The sequence below is a fragment of the Oncorhynchus tshawytscha genome, linkage group LG01 (genome assembly GCF_018296145.1).
Source record: "Oncorhynchus tshawytscha isolate Ot180627B linkage group LG01, Otsh_v2.0, whole genome shotgun sequence".
NCBI lineage: Eukaryota > Metazoa > Chordata > Actinopteri > Salmoniformes > Salmonidae > Oncorhynchus > Oncorhynchus tshawytscha.
Window position 1 is genome coordinate 75,364,291 of NC_056429.1, and position 27,454 is coordinate 75,391,744.

General features: G+C 40.0%; 1 protein-coding gene across 3 annotated transcripts in view; it reads left to right on the forward strand.

Moving 5' to 3' along the window:
* Positions 1 to 26,827, forward strand: part of khdrbs2 (KH domain containing, RNA binding, signal transduction associated 2) — a 124,305-nt gene extending 97,478 nt beyond the window's left edge. The window contains exons 7-12 of one of the 3 annotated variants that reach the window (XR_006083900.1): positions 7,392 to 7,474; positions 12,081 to 12,139; positions 14,453 to 14,536; positions 16,367 to 16,410; positions 22,174 to 22,289; positions 25,781 to 26,827. Coding sequence is in view for 2 of the 3 variants with exons in the window: in XM_024430251.2 (XP_024286019.1) it covers positions 7,392 to 7,474; positions 12,081 to 12,139; positions 14,453 to 14,536; positions 16,367 to 16,407 (267 nt within the window). In the remaining variant the exon portion in view is untranslated. Of the gene's footprint in view, positions 1 to 7,391; positions 7,475 to 12,080; positions 12,140 to 14,452; positions 15,405 to 16,366; positions 16,411 to 22,173; positions 22,417 to 25,780 lie in introns of those variants that run through there. The other 2 variants (XM_024430251.2, XM_024430243.2) reach the window with 2 other exon arrangements.
* The last annotated feature ends 627 nt before the right edge of the window (positions 26,828 to 27,454 follow it).

The following is a 27,454-nucleotide window of genomic DNA, read 5'->3' on the forward strand; positions in this document are numbered from 1 at the left end:
CATTCAAAGGCACTTCAGTATTTTGTCTTGCTCTTTTTTAACCTGTCCTCCCCTTCATCTACACTGATTGAAGTGGATTTAACAGGTGTCATCAATAAGGGATCATAGCTTTCACCTGGATTCAGCTGGTCAGTCTATGTCATGAAGTACACACTTCTCGTGGTTATAATAGGAATTTCTCCAGAGGAAGCTATGGCCTCTGTCAGGTTGTCAGTCTCCCTCATAAAACTGATATAATGACCATAATCATACCTGTTACACATAGTATTGATTCACAGCTGCAATCCAGAGAGAGAGAGAGAGAGAGAGAGAGAGAGAGAGAGAGAGAGAGAGAGAGAGAGAGAGACAGAGAGAGACAGAGAGAGACAGAGAGAGAGAGAGAGAGACAGAGACAGAGAGAGACAGAGAGAGACAGAGAGAGACAGAGACAGAGAGAGAGAGAGAGAGAGACAGAGAGAGACAGAGAGAGAGACAGAGACAGAGACAGAGAGAGAGAGAGACAGAGAGAGAGAGAGAGAGAGAGAGAGAGAGAGAGAGAGACAGAGACAGAGACAGAGACAGAGACAGAGAGAGATTCCTGCTCTATATTTTGAAACATTATATACAGTGTAAAAGGAAGTGAAAGCACCTCGTTGTTGTGCTTGGTATTTTTGTATTTGAGTGCTTTTCTAGATCTCGAAATGTCATTGATCTGCCTATGAATTGTTGTTTTTGTATCCCGTAGATTTACCTAGCTTATGCCGTAACATACTATGAATAAACATCATGTTGCATGTCTTTACCTCTTCTTTTGTTTAAACAAATCAACATATTGAAATCCAGGTAATCATAGCTCTTCCGTGGTTTAGCACAGCTAATGCCTGTTTATTTTCCTGCTTTCACTGTCACCCACTCCCACTTTAAGCCAAACAACAATTCACAAAAAAAAATATCTAAATGTATCCTGCTATTTTGTGAATTCACTCACTTCAGAGGAAATGTAGTGGTTTGCTGTTTCATCAAGCTAATTTACTGGCTTGCCAACTATGGCAGAACAGGCAGTGGCAGAACTGAATTATATCTAAACTGTATCACAAAAGTTTTCGGTGGGTGTTGTGATTGGGATTCCATGATTTGGGCTTGACAATCGATGTCTAGACCAGACTGAACAGAAGACTTGTTACAATTATGCATATCAAGCAACAATTGTCTTTTAAATAGAATGAATCATAGAATTACTAAACATATATCATATACAATGACTCCACCAAAAATAAGAGGAAATAATAAATAATACTAACCCTGTACAAAGGAAGGGAAAAGAGGGGACTATAAGAACTTACACACAACTTACACAGACCCACATCAGTTCCAGACATCACAAGATCTAGAGCAGACCTCTTGACCAGACCTGGGTTCAAATACATGCCTTAATACATGAGTACCAAACACACCTGGGTTCAAATACATGCCTTAATACATGAGTACCAAACACACCTGGGTTCAAATACATGCCTTAATACATGAGTACCAAACACACCTGGGTTCAAATACATGCCTTAATATACGAGGACCAAACACACCTGGGTTCAAATACATGCCTTAATATACGAGGACCAAACACACCTGGGTTCAAATACATGCCTTAATATACGAGGACCAAACACACCTGGGTTCAAATACATGCCTTAATATACGAGGACCAAACACACCTGGGTTCAAATACATGCCTTAATATACGAGGACCAAACACAGCTGGGTTCAAATACATGCCTTAATACATGAGGACCAAACACACCTGGGTTCAAATACATGCCTTAATACATGAGGACCAAACACACCTGGGTTCAAATACATGCCTTAATATACGAGGACCAAACACACCTGGGTTCAAATACATGCCTTAATATACGAGGTCCAAACACACCTGGGTTCAAATACATGCCTTAATACATGAGGATCAAACACACCTGGGTTCAAATACATGCCTTAATATACGAGGACCAAACACACCTGGGTTCAAATACATGCCTTAATATACGAGGTCCAAACACACCTGGGTTCAAATACATGCCTTAATACATGAGTACCAAACACACCTGGGTTCAAATACATGCCTTAATATACGAGGACCAAACACACCTGGGTTCAAATACATGCCTTAATACATGAGGACCAAACACACCTGGGTTCAAATACATGCCTTAATATACGAGGTCCAAACACACCTGGGTTCAAATACATGCCTTAATATACGAGGTCCAAACACACCTGGGTTCAAATACATGCCTTAATATACGAGGACCAAACACACCTGGGTTCAAATACATGCCTTAATATACGAGGACCAAACACACCTGGGTTCAAATACATGCCTTAATATACGAGGACCAAACACACCTGGGTTCAAATACATGCCTTAATACATGAGGATCAAACACACCTGGGTTCAAATACATGCCTTAATACATGAGGACCAAACACACCTGGGTTCAAATACATGCCTTAATATACGAGGACCAAACACACCTGGGTTCAAATACATGCCTTAATATACGAGGTCCAAACACACCTGGGTTCAAATACATGCCTTAATACATGAGGATCAAACACACCTGGGGCGGCAGGGTAGCCTAGTGGTTAGAGCGTTGGACTAGTAACCGGAAGGTTGCAAATTCAAATCACCGAGCTGACAAGGTACAAATCTGTTGTTCTGCCCCTGAACAAGGTAGTTAACCCACTGTTCCTAGGCCGTCATTGAAAATAAGAATTTGTTCTTAACTGACTTGCCTAGTTAAATAAAGGTAAAATAAATAAAACACCTGGGTTCAAATACATGCCTTAATACACGAGGACCAAACACACCTGGGTTCAAATACATGGAGCATTTACATTTTTGTATTTGAAAATACATGACAATTCCATACATACATTCCATACATTCCACATTCCTTACTTGGAAATGTGTGTGAAAGTAATTTAAATATTTAAAACAGTATTTGAACCCAGGTCTGATCCAGACCTGAACTAAGCTCAACACTCTTGTCCGAGATCATTGGCCAAGATCCAAACCAGATTCATGTGTGCTTGATAAGTCTTAAGGCCAATACACATGAAAAAGGAAAATTAAAGAATGTGTATTGTATTTCTTAGTGTTATAAACGTGAACACACCAACTCTACAGAGGCTACGCAGAGAAGGCCATAATGTGATTAAATGCAGGGCTTGGTGAGGCTTTGAAATATATATATTTATCCCCGAACAGAATAGATATAATAACCCAACGTCACACTGTGGAAATGGAACACTCTTTTCTCTATGTGATCTCCAAAGATATGTGAAATTCTAATAGTTGAATAAATGTGTGTATTTCTCAAATGTGGTGTCAGATAAAATATTGATGTAGCTCTTTTACGCACCCTATTTTTTAAGCTCACTATTCTACATATGGGAAAAGCTTGCATTCTAGGAACACCATGCATGATAAAATGGAACAAAATTGCTTTTCTTGGGCTACCTTTAAGGATGGCATGCACGTCTGGAGTAATTGCTTTTTAACAATAGGCTTGGTTACACTGCTGAGTTCCCATTTGTGAACTAATTATGGAAATGGAATTCTCCATGCACAACTCCCCTGTTTAATAAAACACATGTAAGACACACACCTCAAATAGATTGTTTAATCATTTCATACTCTGACTCAGAAGTAGGCGGAATACCCAAAAGCCTTGGTATCAGTTGCAATCCAAGGGATTCCTGACAGCCTTAGAAGAGGAGGAAAGATACTAATACATTTGGCAAATACAACATATTCTTATTTCTCTATGAGACCAGTTAGGACCATAACCCTATTTGGTCAGGAGAACAGTGCTCTCCAAGGTCTTCACTATTTGGATTTGTATGTTTATTATGTTACTTTATATTACTCATTTGATTCAAATAGAAGGAAAACTCCCAGACTGAATAACAGCTTGAAAAGTACTCCCTTTTTGTGGACTCTTTTTATGTCTCTCACATGCTGCAATAAATGTGAAATGCATAAAGCAGAGTGTGTCGCTTGAATATGCAGAGGAGTAAAATCAAGTCCGTTCAGCCACAAAAACTGGATTGAAGCAGAAAGACAAAGGAACCCACCACTCATTTACTCTCCTTTCTCATTTTGGGGCTCTGCATTCAGAGGTAGCCCTGTGTGCAGATCAGTCACTGTCACGGGACATACAGGTTGTCAATTGATAATGAAGCATAGAGCTGACAGCCTTTAGCTCCTTGCGCTCCTCGCTGTCCTAATTACAGTGAGCCAGGACTCTCCAGCCCGTGTGTTAACACTTGATTTATTTCCTCCTTGCTTGTTCAATAGCACCAGCGTTAATTGGTTTTTCAAATGAGCGTTGAAATATAAGGATCATGCTTCATTAAATAGAGGGCCTGGCCGACCCCAGCACCCGTTATGCATTGCGTCTTGCAAAAGCATGTAAAGTTCAGCGAGGTGAAAATCCACAGCTCTGTAAACAAGCATGATATTGATATAGTGATACTGTAGCAAGACAGTAGCCAATCAAAAGCTGCTAGACCGCATCTCACCTTTGACATCCAACGTAGTTCGGAACAGTTCACAGGTCAGGTCACATTTTCATTTTTCCATTGAAAAACATCAACAACAGTCGTTCAGACTAGCTGTCATGGTAATTGGAAATTGGAAAGCAGTACATTTATTATACGTAATGAGTTAAAGTAATCTGTCACCAAATCATTTTTTTTATTTTTAGGACATGTCTGGAGAATGTAGGGATAATTACATTCCATTTTGTTACAACGCAAGTACATGATAACCTTGAAATTGAAGCAATATGTAATTGCAGAATTGTCCTATATTGACATGATCCTGGCCGTCTCTCCCCTGACTGTTTTACATGTCAGCGGCAAACAGTGCCGAGGTGATGTGGAGCCGGGAATGCTAACAAAACGGTCAGTTAATGAGATAGGTAGGCCTCTGACCCTGTCATTATGGAAAAATACTCATAGAGAGAGGAAGTGAAATTAGATCCCCTGAACAACTTAATCCCTGACATAATCCCTAACTTCAATTTAGTCAAATCCATGTTCTTACTTGTATAAAGCCACACAAGAGACAGGCGGATATCTCAATAGACTTAAGCTTCATTTGACAACTTTTCCCATTCCTTTTTTTATTGAACATACTTTATAGAGATGCTACTGTAGCATGCGTTATTAAAATAGAGACTGTTATTTCATATATATTCCAAGTAGCTGTGAGGGAAGGGAATTATTAAAGTCACATGAAGACTGTCTGTCATAAGGCAGCTGATGAGTATTCTCGCATGAAAGTCTTGGCAGAAGTGGTTTTCATAGCAATAGAGCTATCCATGTAGTTGGATAATATTCATATCTTTGGAGAAGACTATTGCAGGGTTATTATTGTAGCACCAAACCCTTGTATTTTCTGGTAGGATTTTAAAACAGTCAGATGATGCTCATGACTTTCTATGATTAAACTTCTTCACAGCTAAGGTTTTTCTGAGGCGAACCATCACCAGTTCCTTTGTACTGACAATGACATCAGCATTTACTGTGAATGAAAGATTCTATGTATACTAGTTCACTTAATTTATTTACTCCTGGCTTGTTCAATAGCATCAGTGGGGCTCCCGATTGGGGCAGTGGTCTAAGCCACTGCATCTCAGTGCAAGAGGTGAACTACAGTCCCTGGTACAAATCCAGGCTGAATCACATCTGGCCATGATTGGGAGTCCCATAGGGCGGCGCACAATTGGCCCAGTGTCGCCGGGGTAGGCTGTCATTGTAAAGAAGAATTTGTTCTTAACTGTCTTGGCTTGTTAAACAAAAAGATCCTCCAACTTTGATGGATATTGAAGCTATTAATCAAAAGAAAGAGAAAACAATTTGACTGTAATTTGCAATGGCAGACATTTTTTTTGTGTGAGTACAAGGATGAGAAGACCCCAGGAGATTACAGGATGATGATTGACAGAAAGTATGCACTTTGAAAACCAACCAAAACGCTTAAAATAAGCAAGATCCAACGATTAGAAAGTGTCTTCACCTTCAGAAATGTGACAGAGGAGATAGCAGGGCCAGAAATAAACATGGCAGTGACAGCAGAGAGGATTAAACAGCAGTAGCACACTTTGAAAAGAGTAGCTCAGCCTGGAGCCTGGGTCTGCTGCAACAGCCTTGTCATAATATGAACACGGACTGTCTGCAGCCTCTGTGCAGCCAGGCTCATTAAAAGGAAGATATACTGTATGCCTATTTTCCTGTTCTCTCCAGTGTCTGGGAAGACATTACAGTAAACATGATCATATAAGTATTAGAACTAAAAATAAGAAGACTGTCGCTGAAACAATTGCTCTCTGGGAATTGTGGGTGTTATTGACAGTGAAGTCTGGGGAAAGTGTTTCGCAATCATGACACGAGGATAGCAAGTGTTGTTTCTACAACTATTTAGTTAAAGTTTGGACTTTAACTAAATAGTAATGAAGCGAATAGCAGTACATTTCTCCTTTTATATGCTTTCCCCATTCCTTGGATACAAAATAGTGTACAATCTACAATAATTAGATCATGTACAACCGGATTGATATTCTTTGTTGTCAGATTATCACGTCCTGACCATAGAAAGCCTTTATTTTCTATGGTGGAGTAGGGCAGGGCGTGACTGGGGGGTGTTCTAGTTTATTATTTCTATGTTGGCCTGGTATGGTTCCCAATCAGAGGCAGCTGTCTATCGTTGTCTCTGATTGGGGATCATATTTAGGTAGCCTTTCCCATCTGTTGTTTGTGGGATCTTGTTTTTGTATTGTTGCTTTTGAGTCCTACAAGGTTTGTTTGTTTGTTTCTCTTTATTGTTTTTGTTGCTGGTTCTCATTCAAATAAATTATGATGAACCCAAACCACGCTGCGCCTTGGTCTACCCATTTTGACGAGCGTTACACAGACCTTATAGTATCATGTTTATACACAGTATATATGTATTTTACTACATTTGTTATTGTGTACTTCATTGATGAGCGGCAGGTTTATATTGAAGTTACTTTTTTCTCTGTGTTGATCATTACAATAGTCACTGATCAAGAGTAAAGGCCGTATTAGTGTTGGCTAAAGGTCAGAGGTGAACAGAGTGTCTGATACACCCTGCTAGCAAGACAGCTTCCCTGCAAACCCTAATCAATAGTTCGTGTTAGACATGATTTAGTGTTGTCACCCCTGACATTCAGGGACTATATGTGTAACAGAGATCTTTCGCCCATGGAATTAAGCATTGATTTTTTGAAATGTCCCAACCCTAAACAATTAAGACTCCTGCTAGGTTTGAAACAGCTGCTTTTACATTGGCAGAGGTTTCTTATTCTTGCTTTTTCTTTGACCTGCAGGGCTATGATGATGGATATGACGGTGAATATGATGACCAGAGTTATGATGCCTATGAGGAGAACTACAGCAATCAGTCAAAGAGGTGAGTTAGCTAACAGAAGGCCAGCTTTGCATACTTAAGCGTTCCTCTTTTGCAAGGTAAACGTAATTTTGATGAAGTATGAAAATTGTTTGCATACATATGTACATAATTGGCAGACCATTCTCCATTCTCGTTTGTTTAGAACATTGCCAATTTCTCAGTCTTTGTCTTCCTCCCCAATATAGATTTTTGTTCTTAACTGCAGTATTTGCAATATTACTGTGAAACAACCTCTCCTGAGGGCACTTTGTCTTATTCAAAAGGTTTTTAGTGAAGTTTGGCCGTTTCAGATAAGCCCGTTAGCACTTTTTAACTTATTGCATAGTAATAGCTGTGTTTCCTTTATATTTTTTGTATATACAATATTCTGTACTTCACACATCACTTCAAGTTAAATACAGTGTAAATCATTAATGGGATTTAAAAACTAACACAATGTACAATATATTTAATGAGAGGATATTTTTTTTTTACTACTTTGATTCCATCTGTAAATATTGGACTAACATAATCAGTATTAAGGCCCCATATTCCCCCCTTCGAAATAACCGTACAATTTGTATTAGACAGTCAATCAGGACGGAAGGTAATCTAAAACAATTTTGGAATACTGAACCATGAATCGGTATTGCAGCATTGTTTACGGTGAAAGTGCCATCAGAGTGGCGTAGTTGGTTGTGGTGTTACAATGATGAATCATCCTCTGAGTGCTCCCGAGTGGCGCAGCGGTCTAAGGCACTGCATCACAGTGCTAGAGGCGTCACTACAGACCCTAGTTCGATCCCGGGCTGTATCACAACCAACCGTGATCAGGAGTCTCTTAGGGCGGCGCACAATTGGCCCAGCGTTGACCGGGGTAGGACGTCATTGTAAATAAGAATTTGTTCTTAACTGACTTGCCTAGTTAAATGAAGGTTCAAAATAAAATACCAAACGTACATCCATACCTGACCAAAACCCCGGATAAACCTCCGGTAGTAGTTGGCAAACACTAGAAACCGCTGCACTTCCTTTACCGTGGTGGTAGTCGGCCAATTACGCACGGCTGAAATGCTGTCACTCTCCATCTCCACCCCTGAAGTGGAAATGTGGTACCCTAGGAAGGAGACGGACTGTTGGAAGAACAGACATTTCTCAGCCTTGACGTACAGGTCATGCTCCAACAGTCGACCAAGCACCCTGCGCACCAGGGACACATGCTCAGCGCGTGTAGCGGAGTATATCAGAATGTCGTCGATATACACCACTACACCCTGCCCATAAAGGTTCCGGAAAATCACGTCAACAAAGGCCTGGAAGACTGATGGAGCATTCATCAACTGGTACGGCATGACAAGGAATTCATAGTGCCCTGAGGTGGTACTAAATGCTATCTTCCACTCGTCCCCCTCCCGAAATACGCACCAGGTTGTAAACGCTCCTGAGATCCAATTTTGTGAAGAAGCGCCCCCCATGCATTGACTCGATCGCACTGGCGATGAGAGGCAGCGGGTAGCTGTACTTCACAGTGATCTGATTGATACCCCGATAATCAATACAAGGGCGCAGACCTCCATCCTTCTTCTTCACAAAAAATAAACTTGAGGAGGCAGGTGAAGTGGCGGGCCAAATGTATCCCTGCCCCAGGGATTCGGAGACATATGTTTCCATAGCCGCCTTCTCCTCCTGTGACAGAGGATACATATGACTCCTGGGAAGTGCTGCATCTACCAGGAGATTTATCGCACAATCCCCTCGTCGATGAGGTGGTATTTGCTTACAGAAGGCGAGAGCCAAACCGGCATATTCTGAGGGGATGCGCACGGTGGAGACCTGGTCTGGACTTTCCACCGTAGTCGCACCGATGGAAACCCCTACACACCTCCCTGAGCACTTTCGTGACCACCCCTTGAGAGTCCTCTGTTGCCACGAAATAGGGGGGTCTTGACAGGCCAACCAGGGTAGGCCCAGCACCATGTGAAACGCAGGAGAATCAATAAGGAAAATACTGATTCTCTCCTTGTGACCCTCCTGCATAACCATGCCTAGTGGAGCGGTGGCCTCCCTAATCAGCCCTGACCTTAATGGTCGACTATCTAGGGCGTGCACAGGGAAGGGCAGATCCACAGGAACAAGGGGGATCCCTAAACTATGGGCAAATGAACGGTCAATAAAATTCCCAGCTGCGCCTGAATCTACGAGCGCCTTATGCTGGGAATGCGGGAAAACTCAGGAAACTTAATAAACACATACATGTGAGCAACAGGGGGCTCTGGGTGAGCCTGGTGCCTACTCACCTGGGGTGACACAAAAGTGCCCTGCCTGCTGCCTCGACTCCCTGAGGAACCCCCCCAGCACTGACCAGCAGTGTGCCCTCTGTGGCCACAGATGGTGCAGGGAATGGCCCCTCCTCCGGTCGCCCGGGCCAACAGACGTTCACCCGCCGCTCAACCCTCAGGCGGGTGGTCGAAAACTGCCCGAAAGCGGCAGGTGAACTCTGTGTAATGGTCCAACTCCGCGTCTCCTTCATACGGTGTTGCCCCGCTCCAGGGCTTTGCCTGAGAGGCAGGAGACGAGGGCGGACACGCTCTCACGTCCCGAAGGAGCCGGGTGGACGGTCCAGCTGTGTGCAGATCAGTAGGAACCCCTGGCATCCGGCAGCCGTCCTATCGCACTCCCTCGGGAGCGCGAGCCGATTCCCGCTGGGACTGGATGAAGGAAGGGTGGACAGTGGGGCCTGCTGTAGTGAGGCTGGTGGAGGCGCTGGAAGACCTCCTCCTCTCTCCCAACGATCCATCGTCTGCAGTACGCGATCTATGGCGGTGCCCAGACGTTGCAACATGGTCGCTTGCTGCTGGACACGCTCCTCTACCGCCACAGGGAGGGCTTCTGCTCCTGCTGACTCCATTAGTTAGTGAGTGATTCTGTAATAAAGCCTGTGTGTAGCTGGTGTAGAGGAGTCAGGCGCAGGACAGCAGATATGAGTAACAAACGTATTTACTCAAGATTCCACAAATACAGCACAAAATATTTGAGCCCAAAATAACGGACCGTAATACAAAACAAATAAACAATCACTCACAAACAAACATGAGTGAACAGAGGGTTAAATAATGAACACGTAATTGGGGAATTGAAACCATGTGTGTAAGACAAAGACAAAACAAATGGAAAATGAAAAGTGGATTGGCAATGGCTAAGAAGGCCGGTAACGTCGACCCCCGAACACCGCCCGAACAAGGAGAGGGACCGACTTCGGCGGAAGTCGTGATACAAATACATTTAAAATCAGTTTTTCACAATTCCTGACATTTAATCCTAGTAAAAATTCCCTGTCTTAGGTCAATTACGATCACCACTTTATTTTAAGAATGTAAAATGCCAGAATAGTAGAGAGAATGATTTACTTCAGCTTTTATTTCTTTCATCACATTCCCAGTGGGTCAGAAGTTTACATACACGCAATTAGTATTTGGTAGCATTGCCTTTAAATTGTTAAACTTTGGTCAAACCTAGCCTTCCACAAGCTTACCACAATAAGTTGGGTGAATTTTGGCCCATTACTCCTGACAGAGCTGGTGTAACTGAGTCAGGTTTGTAGGCCTCCTTGCTCGCACACTCCTTTTCAGTTCTGCCCCCAAATTTTCTATAGGATTGAGGTCAGGGCTTTGTGTTGGCCACTCCAATACCTTGACTTTGTTGTCCTTAAGCCATTTTGCCACAACTTTGGAAGTATGCTTGGGGTCATTGTCCATTTGGAAGACCCGTTTACGGCGAAGCTTTAACTTTCTGAATGATGTTATGATGTTTTGAGATGTTTCTTCAATATATCCAAATAATTTTCCTGCCTCATGATGTAATCTATTTTGTTAAGTGCAGCAGTCCCTCCTGCAGCAAATCACCCCCACAACATGATGCTTATGGCCAAACCATCAGACTGCATTTCTCCAAAAAGTGGTCCCATGATGTTTATACTTGCTTCTTCCTTGTGACTTTCATTGTTTGTACGGATGAACGTGGTACCTTCAGGCTTTTGGAAATTGCTCCCAAGGATGAACCAGACTTGTGGAGGCCTACAATTGTTTTTCTGAGGTCTTGGCTGATTTCTTTTGATTATCCCATGATGTCAAGCAAAGAGGCACTGAGTGTGAAGGTAGGCCTTGAAATACATCCCCAGGTACACCTCCAATTGACTCAAATGGTGTCAATTAGCCTATCAGAAGCTTCTAAAGCCATGACATAATTTTCTGGAATTGTCCAAGCTGTTTAAAGGCACAGTCAACTTAGTGCATGTAAACTTCTGACCCACTGGAATTGTGATACAGTGAATTATAAGTGAAATAATCTGTCTGTAAACAATTGTTGGAAAAATGACTTGTGTCATGCACAAAGTAGATGTTCTCACCGACTTGACAAAACTATAGTTTGTTAACAAGAAATTTGTGGAGTGGTGAAAAACGAGTTTTAATGACTCCAACCTAAGTGTATGTAAACTTCCGACTTCAACTGTATACTGTACTGCATTAGTGAGAGGCCCAAAGCCCTTTGTAAAGAGCTTGACTAATGGAAGTTATTACGCTCCTCTTTGTCTCAACATTGTTTTTTAATAACCTTTTTTATTTTTCAGCATTTCTGAATATTACGAATATGGCCATGGAACCAATGACGAAGCCTACAACAATTACGGTAAAACCATAGTGCATTTACTTATTTTATTTACACCGAAGCCCTGAAATGAAGGCCACAAACCGACTCCCTTAATGGACAATATCCCTGTGTTATTACCAATGGTTGAATATTCATGAGAGTTCTTTAAAACCAAGTCTATCATTGCCTCAAGCCACCTCCATTATATAACCTCAATGGCTTCTCCTTCCTTTAAATGGGACTACCTGCTAGGCTTTGATGCGAAAGTCATGGCTCCCAGCTCTCACTGGACAATACTGGCAGCTCCTCCATCACGATCCATAGAGGAGGTAATGTTTCACAGCTGAGAGATAAAGAAAGATGCCCCATAGTTTTGGCCTAGGCCTGGTCATTCAGGAAAGTTGGCATTTATTGTCATGAATCAGCTCTGCAGAGGGGTTACTAGCTTGCACAGCCACAAAGTCATAAAATCTGACTTTAAACCGAACCCTAGCGTTAACCACACTGCTAACCCTAATGCCTATCTCTTAAATTAAGACCCCAAATACATAAAAAATTCATTAATTTTTACAATATAGACAATTTTGACTTTGTAGCTGGCCCATCGCTCAGTTCTCCCTCCAGGGCAAGATTCATGACTAAGGTCAACCTGCTTCATTCAGGTCCAAGGATCAGCTTCTGTATGCATTGCCCATCATACCCTTTGGCTAGCAAGCTAGCTACAGGCCAGGATTTGATTAGAGATGCAGCACAGCACAATGTACGCCAGTGAAGGCCCAGGGGCCTGACTGATGCCTATTGAAAAGGTGGAGGTGGATGTTCCGCCAGCGTTCTGCCTTTTGAACATGTGCCCTCATTGTGGATTAGATTGGATACCAGATCAGGGATGCTTCTGCTCTTGGCTCTCAGCCCTCTGCTCTCCACTGAAGCTGATTTCCAGTGTAGGTCTGCTACATCACGGTCATTCATTTTCAGCACAATGAAGTGTGGATGCAACAAAAACCAATGATTTGATTTTCTGCTCCATAAACACTTTGCGACATAGAACCAGAGCTCTGCACAGTGAAGGAATTTGCTCTTTATGTAATTTGCCTCAAAAAATGAGCTCCAGCCACCCAAGCCATAGACTGTTCTCTCTGCTTCCGCACGACAAGCAGTACTGGTGCATCAAGTCTGACACCAACAACCTCCTGAACAGCTTCTATCCCCCAAGCTATAAGACTGGTAACAAAATGGCTGAGTTGACCCTTTTATTTTATTACATTTTTTTCACTGTCTCTATGCACACTCACAGGACTCTACACACTCACGTACACACACATAGACACACGCACGCGTGCATGCACACACACACACACACACACACACACACACACACTACCTTATGTTATTTTTTAGCTCTGCATTGATATTGATTACTGCATTTTTGGGTTTAGAATTTGCAAGAAAGGCATGTCATTGTACTTGTGCACGTGACATTAAAACTTGAAACTACAACCTGAATGAGCCAGAGCTCAGTTTTGGGCCGACAGAGGACAGAACGCTCATGTACTTCATTTACAGTGCTGAGAGCAGTAGCCCCAGTGGTACCTGCAGCAGAAAACAAGGACCAGGGAATACTCTCATGGACATGCATGCCCTTGTTAAGAAGGATTAATGCCCAAGATATGACAAGGATTTTCTATTTTTTTGAATAGCCTGTATTAATGTAACCCTTTTGCAGCTCCCCCAGAAGCTATAGTCCCATCCCACGTGACAACAAGTTACATAGTATTGCCTTATACACATAATAGTATCATGTGATGCAGTATTGCCCATAGCAATAGAATGACTTGGTCTTGTAACTTGGTAAAACATGTGGATAAGGGCTAACAGGAGTGGCTAGGGACACACTACTTTGTATTGTATGTTCTGTAAAGTTCATAGAGTGTTGATCCCAAGCACATATTATGAATGAAGCTTATTGGTCATTAAATTAGGGTGACATTGCATACTCAACCATTGAAGTGGAAAGAACAGCGAGCGTGAAGCAAAAGCAAGTCTGTGAAGGGAATCATTGAATTGGTCATTGACCAAGACCAATTTCTACAGGGAAAATGTATTTGCTGCATTATTACCCACCTATAGATAAACAAAAAATGTCACAATTAGACATGTTTACATGTAGTAGTAAACAAAACATAAGCATTGCTTAGACAGGTTGGATTGAATTCAAAGTTTAGTTTGTCTTTGACTTATTATAGTTTGTCTTTGGTCTCCCACAGAATATTACAATCGTTCCTTACTTTGAACTTGATATGAGTTAGTATCTTACTACAGTATATAATGTTGTCTGAACTCTACCTCTTGCAGAAGAGGAGTGGACGACAACCCGTCCAACACTCAAAGCCCCAGCAGCAAGGATCTCACGTGTGGGCTACAGAGAACATCCCTATGGTAGATATTGAAGGGGCTCCACATCTGTGACCTCTGACATAAGACAACCATATGATTGTTTAATTTCCTCCCAGAAATGTTAGATTTTTTTTATAACATGGACTCTTTTTTTAGAACAATTAGTAGAGAAAACAAAAGAAAGACACTTGTGTTTCAATAAACATTGGAATGTTGTTCTTGGTTGTCAATGATTGTCTGTCCCTCGAAAAATAAAAGCATGAAGTTGCCACAGAACTTGATGCTTCTTGATAGCCCTTAGGGAACTTTGATTTCAGGATGAAAATGGGTTGCTACTATTGAGTAAAGTTAACCTAGGTGATAACTTATTTTTTTCTATATTTGTTATGATGTTAGATTTTGATCTTGTAAAACTAATTTTAAAAAATTTGTGTTGGGTTGAAAGCATTCAGCTATGTATGTAGCTTACTAAGTGCTCTGTTCTGTGTTTAACATGTATTTGTAAATAAAACATATATTAAAATAACATAAAGCACCATGTGTACGCTTCTCTAAATAGGTGGCCATAAATTGGTAAATTTGTTTTGCCATAATTTGTTAATAAAGCTGAACCTTTTTGGTAAAACAGAAACATTTGAAGTACTTGTTTCTAGCACTAAATGCCTGCTTGGTTTCAGGTCATTGCTAAAATGTTTTTTTGATACAGAAAGTCAAAAAAAAAAAAGAATTTTCGAGACTTGTCTTTCGTAATTGTTGTGTAGATAACATGCAGTAACACGATAAAGAATCTTTTGTTAAATACTTTCAAAGTAAGAGCCAAATTGTTCCTTGAATCTTGGTTAGTAATTTTAAATGTATAACATGTTAATGGAAAGCAACTGTTTAGACTAATAAATGGATTTTTAAGCTATTCTCTAAGTTTGACCTTATTAAACACAAATTCTGATTGACTTGTTTGCACTAGCATGTCTCTGAGAATGATATGGCGATAAAAGAGGTAAGAAAGTCCCCCTATACTACCATAATATTGTCTAAATGCCTTCAACCTTTTGAACTTGGCTCGTGTACAGTTCTCGACAAACAGTATGTGAATATTGTAGACATTCACACTCGTATGCCATCACTGAGTGAATGAATGGGATGGACTTGCTGTGTCTTTTATCAGCAACCCATCAGTGTCTCTGCTGTCTTTCTCTTTGCCATTGTTCTTATTCTACCTTAGAAAGCTGCTGCTTTTATATATCACCTCCGCCGATGGCCGTTTAGAGATCTGAATTCTGTTTTGTGACTAGTAGACATGAAGACTGAAGGCTTATTAACACAGTAGATCGCGGGACTCAAAGGATGACTAAACCTTAAGCAGGTAACCCTAATAATAACTCTAATTTTGCGTTTGCCAATTTATAAATGACTATAAAAAAGTTACTTACACTTAAAAAAGTAAACCTGTCCCTCCTAACCCCCAAATAAGAGGCACTCTAAAACCACTAATTCATGTTAACTAGAGACTTAAAAAATGACTCGTCAAAATTAAGAAAATAACAACAATCAATTAAAGACACTAAAACTAAAATGAATGTCTTACCAGCTAAACTTTAGCTATATAACCAGAACACAAAACGACCAAATAGTTTTTCTGAAATTAAATTGTCATATTCCTATGGCTTTTGTCCTACCCTGAATTGGTTTACTTTTTTGACAGTAACATACTTTAGGCTTCTCATCCTGTGTAGAGTCCATAATGTTGCATTGCATGCGATCATGAAGTAGTTAAGATAAAAGGTATTTTCCAGTCTGACAATTTTTTTCTTCATATTTGATACTATTTAAAATGGTTTGTCCAGTCTTAATCACATTGTTTTCCCCCAACAGGTGTAACATATTGTGTGAACTGTTCGATAAGGGGAGTGTGAGAGGTAAATTTATTAATTCCTCATCCATGAATTCATTTCTAAACTATCATTTAACTATTTATTATTTTGTATCGTCCTCAACCAATCACAATCAATATTTCTCTTTTACTACACTATTTAATATAGCCCCCCTCAGTTATGAATAACATACATTGTAATCTGGCAGTTTACCATGATAAAGAGCTTTGAAGTTGTTTGGCAAGCATCCTATTTCAGTCCCCACTTTGCCTGAGGGAAGCTGATAGATGTCTCTAGATTCAACAGTAAAACATAGAGCAGCCCTGAGAGACCTGAAACTTCTGTGTTGCCGCTCTGATTTTTTAAAAGGATAAATTCTACCATGATATTGAATTCTGGGTAGTGCTACTTCACCACAACAAAATGAGAAAGCAATTAATATGTACATACATTTCCAATAGTGCAATGTAAGCGGTGCTGAATACTAAAGCTAGCTTGTTGTTCTTTGGAAGGGGACTGGTCCATCTGTCTATTAATGTGATGGGAAAGCAGATTGTGTCCGTGCTTGTTGTTATGTGCTCAATGGGTTGCAAGTATTTTCATCTCAATGTATTTGTTGAATGCATTGTGTACCTTTGGAAATGTAGAGAAATATACGTACTGCTCCACCCAGCACATTAAAAAATGACATTAACACAAAAAACAAATGTACAGCTACCATAAACCTCACTATACATATGCTTGCTTTTGAAATAGCAATGACACCTCATATACAATGTTCATTTTTAGCGACACCATTTGATCATTTGAAAAAACACATGGCATAGATATGTTACTGTAACACAGAAAAGAATACGTAGAAAACACAGGAATGGCTTGCTGTTGGACATTTGCAGTTTATTTCGCTACATACTCTAGAATTCCCTTGACAATGGAGAAAATGAACTGAGAAAATTATTTTCCTTTCGTTCAAATGTACAGAATTCCCCTCCATAACAGCCTTGGTTTCAAATACAGCAACTAAAAGAACTGCATGTTGGAGTCTGTTAACACAATACAATTAATAATCTACTTAGCAGAACAACATAGCAGCAGATACATGGGGTGTGCTCGAAGGTAAAGTCTGTGCTGAAGGATGCAGTCTTGTTGGATAGAATATTCATATTAATTACACACATGAATGTCAGTCTTTTGGGAGTATCTTTGCTCTAATGGAATTGTGCCCTTCTACTGCAATGCTTCTAACATATGGGTAATTAAAAGTTCTATTACAAATGATGCAGTAGTATTAGCAAGGCAAATCTAATGGTAAAGTAATATCTAGTTAGAGAACACTTAATTAAGCATATTATTTGTGGAAGATCTACTGTATGAGGTTACTTGTTTGTGGTAGCCTAACTGGTTCCCAATTTTTAACACAGGGTCCTTCAAACTATATTAGACAACAAACATAAAGAATGGTAGAGATGTAGGCATCTAAAACAGCTGCATTAATATCGGTAAACTGCTTTCTGTTTACCATTCATTTCCTCATTAGTGGTATCACTATCAACACATTTCCCTTAAAGGGGCAATCTGCAGTTTCTACATTTTTTATTTTTTACATTTTTGTACCCATTGATTCTCAAAGATTATAACTTATATATTAGCCTCATAAGCTTAGTTTCTCTGTCGTACCCCATCAGAACCCAAAATATAAGCTTGTTGTACTCCAATGTTTGTAAACAAAGTAAAACATGGTTAAAACTATCATTTTGATATCATGGATGGTCAGTTTTTTACGGAAACAATAGCCAGGTGTACTCTTTGTTATTGTTTCAACCGTTGATTGGCCCTTTAAATTATTAAATCAATCTCAATATGCCAGTGGATTTATTGGCATCTGGTGGCTCACATTACACTCCTAACACTTTCCATACCTTTCTGGAGTACGATACCATTATATGCCTTACCTGAAGTCATACAAATAACATTAAGTGGAAATGTGTTAATCTTAAATACCTTAAGGGCTGAGCTGGGATCTTTATTACAATACAGATACACATGGATGCAGTGATAATGGCCACTGGCCGGCTCAGATGCTTCCTGTTGTTAATGTCTTTCTGAAGCAGCGATGGCATAGTCGGCAGGCTGATCTTGATAAAGATGTGACATTAAATAGATAGTTAATTTACTTCTGAACTAGATATTAGATAAACCTCCTGCAAACCATCCTCAATGTATTGATTGCAAAAGCACTTGCCAATACTGGAGATCTCATTTACAGAGCTGATTATAAAGATGTGACCCAGCTGGTGCTATGGCTTCAACTCTGAAAAACAGATCCTACAATATGTAACATGTATTTGGTTTTAACGCGTATTACTTCAGGTGCTCTGCAGGTGTGAAGGATCATGAATAATTGACTCTAACATGGACTTTGTTAAAGCATGTTGCAGTAGCTTGTGTAGGATCATATAGGGAATTACGTATTAAGTTATTAGATTACCTTAAATCCTCATACATCAGTTCTCATCATTATGGGGAAAAAATTATGTAAGAAGATTTAATTTGACCCTTTTGATTAGTAAACCCTTGGTCTCCATTCTCTCTATTATCTTTCAACACATGGATTTCAATTGAAATGTCAGTCCGTATTAATAAACAATGTAACAGGTAACAGACAGAGAGATTGATTGTCATCCATGGAATCAGATTACTAGACTCATACTATAGTTTACTAATGGCAGCATTTAACCCTGAGTTGGACATTCAAAGTATACTACAGTACCAGTCAAAAGGACACACCTACTCATTCAAGGGTTTTTCTTTATTTTTTACTCTTTTCTACATTGTAGAATAGCAGTGAAGACATCAAAACTATGAAATAACACATTTGAATCATGTAGTAACCAAAAAGGTGTTAAACAAATCAAAATGTATTTAATATTTGAGATTCTTCAAAGTAGCCACCCTTTGCCTTGATGACAGCTGTGCACACTCTTGGCATTCTCTCAACCAGCTTCACCTAGAATGGTTTTCCAACAGTCTTGAAGGAGTTTCCACATATGCTGAGCACTTGTTGGCTGCTTTTCCTTCACTCTGCAGTCCAACTCATCCCAAACCATCTCAATTGGGTTGAGGTCGGATGATGGTGGAGGCCAGGTCATCTGATGCAGCACTCCATCACTCTTCTTCTTGGTCAAATAGCACTTACACAGCCTGGAGGTGTGTTGGGTCATTGTCCTGTTGAAAAACAAGTGATAGTCCCACTAAGCGCAAACCAGATAGGATGGCGTATCGCTGCAGAATGCTGTGGTTGCCATGCTGGTTAAGTGTGCCATGAATTCTAAATAAATCACAGACAACGTCATCAGCAAAGCCCCTCCACACCATCCCACCTCTTCCTCCATGATTCTTGGTGGGAACCATACAGGCAGAGCTCATCTGTTCACCTACTCTGCTTCTCACAAAGACACGGTGGTTGGAACACAAATTTGGACTCATCAGACCAAAGGACAAATTTCCACCAGTCTAATGTCCGTTGCTCGTGTTTCTTGGCCAAAGCAAGTCTCTTCTTCTTATTGGTGTCCTTTAGTAGTGGTTTCTTTGCAGCAATTCGACCATGAAGGCCTGATTCACGCAGTTTCCTCTGAACAGTTGATGTTGAGATGTGTTTGTTACTTGAATTCTGTGAAGCATTTATTTGGGCTGCAATTTCTGAGGCTGGTAACTCTACTGAACTTATCCACTGCAGCAGAGGTAACTCTTCCTTTCCTGTGGCGGTCCTCATAAGAGCCAGTTTCATCATAGAGCTTGATGGTTTTTGTGACTTTACTTGAAGAAACGTTCAAATTCATGAAATCTCCCGCATTGACTGAGCATGTCTTAAAGTAATGATGGACTGTAATTTCTCTTTGCTTATTTGAGCTGTTCTTGACATAATGTGGACATGGTCTTTTACCAAATATAAATATCTTCTGTATACCACCCCTACAACACAACTGATTGGCTCAAACGCATTAAGAAGGAAAGAAATTCCACAAATGTACTTTTAACAAGGCACACCATTCCAGATGACTACCGCATGAAGCTGGTTGAGAGAATGTCAAGAGTGTGCAAAGCTGTCATCAAGGCAATGGGTGGCTACTTTGAAGAATCTCAAATATAAAATATATTTTGATTTGTTGAACACTTTTTTGGTTACCACATGATTCCATGTGTTATATCCAGTGGTGGAAAAGGTACCCAATTGTCATACTTGAGTAAAAGTTAACATACCTTAATAGAATATTACTCAAGTAAAAGTGAAAGTCACCCAGGAAAATATTACTTGAGTAAAAGTCTAAAAGTATTTGGTTTTAAATATAAGTATCAAAATTAAATGTAATTTCTAAAATATACTTAAGTATCCAAAGCAAAAGTAAAAGTCTAAATAATTTCACATTCCTTATATACATTCCTTATATTATGCAAACCAGATGGCAGAATTTTCTTGTTTTTTAAATTTACGGATAGCCAGGGGCACACCCCAACTCTCAGACATCTTTTACAAACTAAAATTTGTGTTCAGTGAGTCCACCAGATCAGAGGCAATAGGGATGACCAGGGATGTTCTCTTGATAACTGTGTGAATTGGACAATGTTCCTGTCCTGCTAAGCATTCAAAATATAACGAGTACTTTTGTGTGTCAGGGAAAATGTATGGAGAAAAACGTACATTATTTAGTAAAAGTAGTAAAAGTTGTAAAAAATATAAATAGTAAAGTAAAGTAGGGATACAACAAAAATATACTTAAGTAGTACTTTAAAGTATTTTTACTGAAGTACTTTACACCACTGGTTACTTCATCATTTTGATACAAATAAAGAAAAATCCTGGAATGAGTAGGTATGTCCTAACATTTGAGTGGTAGTGTATGTCTGTACTCCCTGTAAGCTGCGAATGTATTGATCCTAAAGTGGGATAGGACATACATGTTTGACCAGACAGGTACAGTACTGTACACAGGGCTTTGAGTCTGCTCAAATCAGTGTCACAGAAAGATTGCCATCTTGCAGTCACGCTTCTGGTAAAGCCTTGTCACAGCCAAACTTTGAAAAACAATTTCCTGAGCATCTAATTTGTCTTCTCTGTGGAGTGTCATGGTAGTCAATGAAAGTGGCTACACATAGAACTGGTACAGAACCTGTTTAATGGATTACTTACAATTGCCTTTTTTCTGGCCAAGATAACGTGGTTGTGGGCCAACATGGCACAGAAAACACACTCTCTTCATTTAAACAGTCCATAAAGAAACAACTAATTTAAACTGTGCTGTAAATGTCTAGCTGTAAGTTAAGATCCAGCCTTTATTATCTGCAGTATGATGCTAAATTCATAAAAGATAGTCGTGATCCATCTCAGATTCCAATAAAACAGATGTAAGATATCAAACTGTTTTGTATAGAAAATATCACACCTCATTGAGTGTTAAAAGGATTCTAGTTGAACAGCATGGTTCCAGAGAAGTATCTTGCTGATTCTGTAATTTAATTCAGGAGGATAACAGCAGCACAATTAGCTGATGAGGAACTGTAGCAGCTCTCAAGGAAGAGGAGGGTGCCACTATGGCCCATTAATTGTGCCTTTGGTTGGCTACATTCATAAGTGAATAGCGATTTTCTGGAGTCACAGATTCAGTAGTCGATCTCAAATAGCTGCGTTTACAATAGCCTTGAGCACTGTATGTTTCCCACATTTCTTTGGGTATGTCCCTTCCTCCTCTCTCTATTTCCTTTTGTATTGCAATTTACATATTGTGTACTCTGTTTTCTTTCCTGTTCTAGGCTCTGAACTCTCAGTATGGAGCACATAGTAAACTCTTCCCAAGGGACTGTGGAGTCCCTTAACCTACCAGAAGAGCTGGGCACCATCATAAATTAGCTTGGTGCAAATGAGCATGGTAAGTATCTGGAATCTTTCTTGCACACCTGCTGTAAAATGAATTAATTTTGTCCTCATTATTATTATTTTTTAACTCTACAAAAACTATAGGGGTTGGGTTGACAAAGAAGGGGCACAGCCTTTTGTTAATTAACTCTATAAGCCATTCAGAGAGCAAGCCAGTGCTTATTTAAGTGGTAGCTCTCTGCTCTCCTCACATGTGTGAGTTTGTGGGAAGCCATGAGGAAGAAGGGTTAAGTTGATCCATTGAAGATCTCTGAACCATAACTTCTATTTGTGCTGCAATCCAAAATGTGAAAACCATGTGAACTACAAAAGCTCTTTACAACACAAATAAAATACTGTTTATTTCACAGCAGTTAGGTGTCTCCAAGTAATTAAGAGTTGAATAGGTACATCGGAGGGCTCACTTCAATCCGTATCGCAGAAGTTCAGCCCTATAGCAGTTGAGCTGACATATGCAGCGTGTACCGTGAATGCAGTCTGAGAACGCGGGAACATTGCCTTTAAATTCATATTCAGGGTTCAGAAATTCATATTTAGCTTTCAGAAAAAGGCTACTGATTCATCTGTTTGGGGTTCTTTGTTGATTTTGAAAAGCTTTTGAAACCGTTACATTAAGCCTGAAGAGAGGGATCTAGTTCCTATTGTTCTACACTCTTGTAACATCAAAATATTTGCTTAAGGACAACTGCTGAAGGACAATAGGCCTACTTTCAAAGGCTTTTGAATAATTCCCCAAAAAGTATTATTTTTCACGATTCATTATTTTCTATGAACAGCTGTCCTCCTCTTTGCCCTTGACTTTGAAAGCCATCTTCTTCTCCCTGTAGATGAGGCACTTGGCTCTCAGCAGGTGTATCCCGTTAGGAGGCCTCCAGACCAGATTTGCATGGCGGGCTGTTTATTTGCCGTTATGACTAGGACTGATTTCTGTTGCTGGGCTAAAAGACGTCTGCCAGTGCCATTCATTAAGCCTTTGCCAAAAACACTCTCAGATCCATTTTCATAACAAGTGTGTCGCCAGCTTGACACAAGCCAAGAGCTCAAATCCCCAAGCCTGCTTTGAATGTTGGTGTACATTTCTTAAAGTATGGTCCATTGTTCAGAACCTTCCCACATACAGATTTCCAGTGAGTCATTACCAGAGCTGGATTCCCAAAGAGAATTCCATTAGTCATTGTTCTGTTAGATGTGATGTAAGCTATTGTTAAAGACCGAAGTGCTTCAAGACTTCTCAGATTACTCTTTTTTTTGTAGAAAAATGAGCAAACCTCTATTTCATTAATACTATGTTAAATGGACCCGTGTTGAATAATTGTAACGTGGTCCTATGCAATTTGATTCACCAGAGCCCTATACTACATACGTACATATGTAGTTTGAGGAGTTAACTAGGTAATTTTGGTTAGACCGGGTACATTTCTATGGCAACAAATCCATCAGAACCAACCTGCTCCAGGACAGGTTAACTCAGGGTTAACTAATTTATCCTGAATGAAGTGTCTGAACCACGAGTTAAGGACCAATGAAATCAGATACCCTCCCTCTGGCAAAGATTGTGTCATCCCTTCATTTGAGGAAGACGACTGATTAAATATTCTATTAATCAAGGTTTTTTTTGTGTGTAAAAAAATGTCATGTTAAAATACCTATCACATTACACATTTAGTAATGACAGCATTGGCTTTCCAAACAGTACATTTTTCACGCGATTGTATTTTGAAATTTTCTAAATAAATCGACAGCTGCAAACAACCATAGACATATAATCCATAGATGGCAGTTCCCATTCAAGTCGAGACTGGCAGCCATTGCTAGCGTGGCCATGAGGTTAACAGTCAAAGCCAGGGTTAGAGGTTCCAAATCCTTTCTATAGATTATATGTCTATGGCCACAATGCAACAAGCTGTTCCCCAGATAGAAGAAGGAGTGATAGGTGCATTGATACGCACGCCAAAGACGGAATTAATGATACATTGTCAAATTAAGACGCCACTTCTAAAAGCCTATTTCACACCATAGCCTGCTGAATTTGCAAGATAACTTTTCTTTAATTTTGATTTCGGCACAAATTAAAATGTGGTAGTGACTCGCCCATAGATTGATGTTTCAGCACTGTCTCAATGAAGAGTTTGACGTTCGACTAGCCAAACATGACACAATGCACTTGGCTTGGCAGAGTAAACCTGGGTATTTGGGAAGGAATTAATATGCTTACAAGGCTTTCAATCCAATACTAACCATTGACAATAAAAGGAGTAACCCCATGTTATATTCTGCATGATTATGTTAAAAAGCAGTACAGTATATATACCATAGTAATACTGCAGATAGCACTTATTTTATACAAATACTCATGAATGCTCTCCACTCTAGAAATCGAAATATTGGTATGCAGAGGGAGATTAGTTGGAGCAGATCTAGGTGTATTACCAGGGAAAAGATTCACTCACACAAGTTAATAAGCAACACAATTTGTTGAGTTTACAGCTGAGTGCCTTATCCATGCATGAAAAGATTTCATTTTCCATTATTGTTTGTTTTCCCTGATTATTTCACAGATAGAGAAAGACAACTAAATTACTGTTGTTGCACCTATTGGGGTGTACAGCCACCCAGTCCTGCCAGTTCACAAATTAGCTTGGCATCTGGGTCGATTGCATAGCAGGGATGGTGTCTGCACAGCTCAGCACACAAAGACGTTTCTTATCAATCACATTTATTTATAAAGCCTTTCTTACATCAGCTGATGTCAAAAAGTGCTGTACAGAAACCCAGCCTAAAACCCCAAACAGCAAGCAATGCAGCTCTAGAAGCACGGTGGCTAGGAAAAACTCCCTAGAAAGGCCAGAGCCTAGGAAGAAACCTAGAGAGGAACCAGGCTATGAGGGGTGGCCAGTCCTCTTCTGGCTGTGCCGGGTGGAGATTATAACAGAACATGGTCAAGATGTTCAAATGTTCATAAATGACCAGCATGGTCAAATAATAATAATCACAGTGGTTGTAGAGGGTGCAACAGGTCAGCACCTCAGGAGTAAATGTCAGTTGGCTTTTCATAGCCGATCATGTCTGGACTAGACTGAGCCGTCAGTGAGCCATTGCTCATCAACCACAACTTTCCTATTTTTTCAAGGAAAAAAAGGGTTCTTCCGCTGTCCCCATAGGAGAAACCTTTTTGGTTTCAGGTAGAACCCTTTTTTTGCAGGTAAAACTATTTTCAAAATGGTTCTACCTGGAACCAAAAGTGTTATACCTGAAACCAAAAAAAGTTATCCTATGGGGACAGCCGAATAACCCTTTTAGGTTCTAGATAACACCTTTTTTTTATAAGAGTGTACTTACTCAGTAGCTCATGAATGGCTGTTTCAAATTCAAATCACAAAGAATAGCCACCAGGCGATGTTTCCTCTACCTGATCCAAAGTCTACAATAACAACAATAACTACAATAAGATTGTCAAACTTTGTCACTTGCCTGTTTTTTCAGATATGCGGATGGTTCTGTGGATGTGTAGCATCTTCGCTGTCCAAGTCAACCTGGCCAGGTGAATGCATAGACTATATAATGCATGTAGTCTGTTTGATCACTCTGATTAAGTTAGTCATATCATACATACTAGCATGTTGTGTTTCCATACAACCTTCAATGAATGACATGCTTATATATTAGATTTGATTGGATTTGCATTTGCATTTGATACTTTTGTTAATGCTGAAAAGTTTAGCAGAACTTATACTCTTCCCTTGAAGCAAAAGAAGAGGTTTTCCAGTTCACCTTGGTTTCACCATAGTAATCATACTGTAGTTGCACCAGTATCACCTCTCCCACCTTTTCCATCCCAGAGAGCAGATCATTACTACAGACATGATGTGTTACCTAGGGGAAAGCACAGCCCCACTGCCCCAAAGCCCCTCACCCACAGGCTGACTGCACCCATGATGTCAAACCCACATTGACAGAGAGTAGCCAGGGGTTGTAGAGAGATACGGTCAAAGGGAATATGGTAGTGACTGCAGGCGTACCAGCCATGATGCTCGACAGATACCTTTAAAGCTAACAGTGCGGAAGCACACTATCTTGTTGAAACAAACTAAGGATAATAGTGTCATCTGTCATGTATTGTATATACTGTTGACTCAGAATCCATTCAAAAAGAAGATGAGTCTTCATTTGTATGTCCTATTTATACATTTCAGTTATTTTCTCTGTTTCTAAAGCATTCTGTAGAATTTTATTTTCTCCACAAAAGCCCCCCAAAATGTATTACAGGTGGTGATACAGGCATGCAGAACTAGATGTTTACTTAACTGTAGTTCGACCTCAGATGTCTGACGTTTCTTTCTTTCTATTTCCCCTCACTTCAGGCAGTGAAGTGTACATGCTGTTTGTGTATTAAGTCTTTCTTTCTATTTCCCCCCACTTCAGGCAGTGAAGTGTACATGCTGTTTGTGTATTACGTCTTTCTTTCTATTTCCCCCCACTTCAGGCAGTGAAGTGTACATGCTGTTTGTGTATTACGTCTTTCTTTCTATTTCCCCCACTTCAGGCAGTGAAGTGTACATGCTGTTTGTGTATTAAGTCTTTCTTTCTATTTCCCCCACTTCAGGCAGTGAAGTGTACATGCTGTTTGTGTATTACGTCTTTCTTTCTATTTCCCCCCACTTCAGGCAGTGAAGTGTACATGCTGTTTGTGTATTAAGTCTTTCTTTCTATTTCCCCCACTTCAGGCAGTGAAGTGTACATGCTGTTTGTGTATTACGTCTTTCTTTCTATTTCCCCCCACTTCAGGCAGTGAAGTGTACATGCTGTTTGTGTATTAAGTCTTTCTTTCTATTTCCCCCCACTTCAGGCAGTGAAGTGTACATGCTGTTTGTGTATTACGTCTTTCTTTCTATTTCCCCCCACTTCAGGCAGTGAAGTGTACATGCTGTTTGTGTATTAAGTCTTTCCTCTGCTTTGATTCTACTGTGTCTGAACAAGGAAACAGACGGGACAGAGGACAAACAGGAAATGTGTTTTGGTTTCACTCAAATGCTGACATGCAGGGTTGTAATGAGGTTTGTAAGTAAACTAAGCAGTTTAAAGTGTCCTGTGCCATTTTTCAATTTTAAGACATCAACATAAAAGGTGAAACATTTTAATGCAGCTAATTTGCTAATG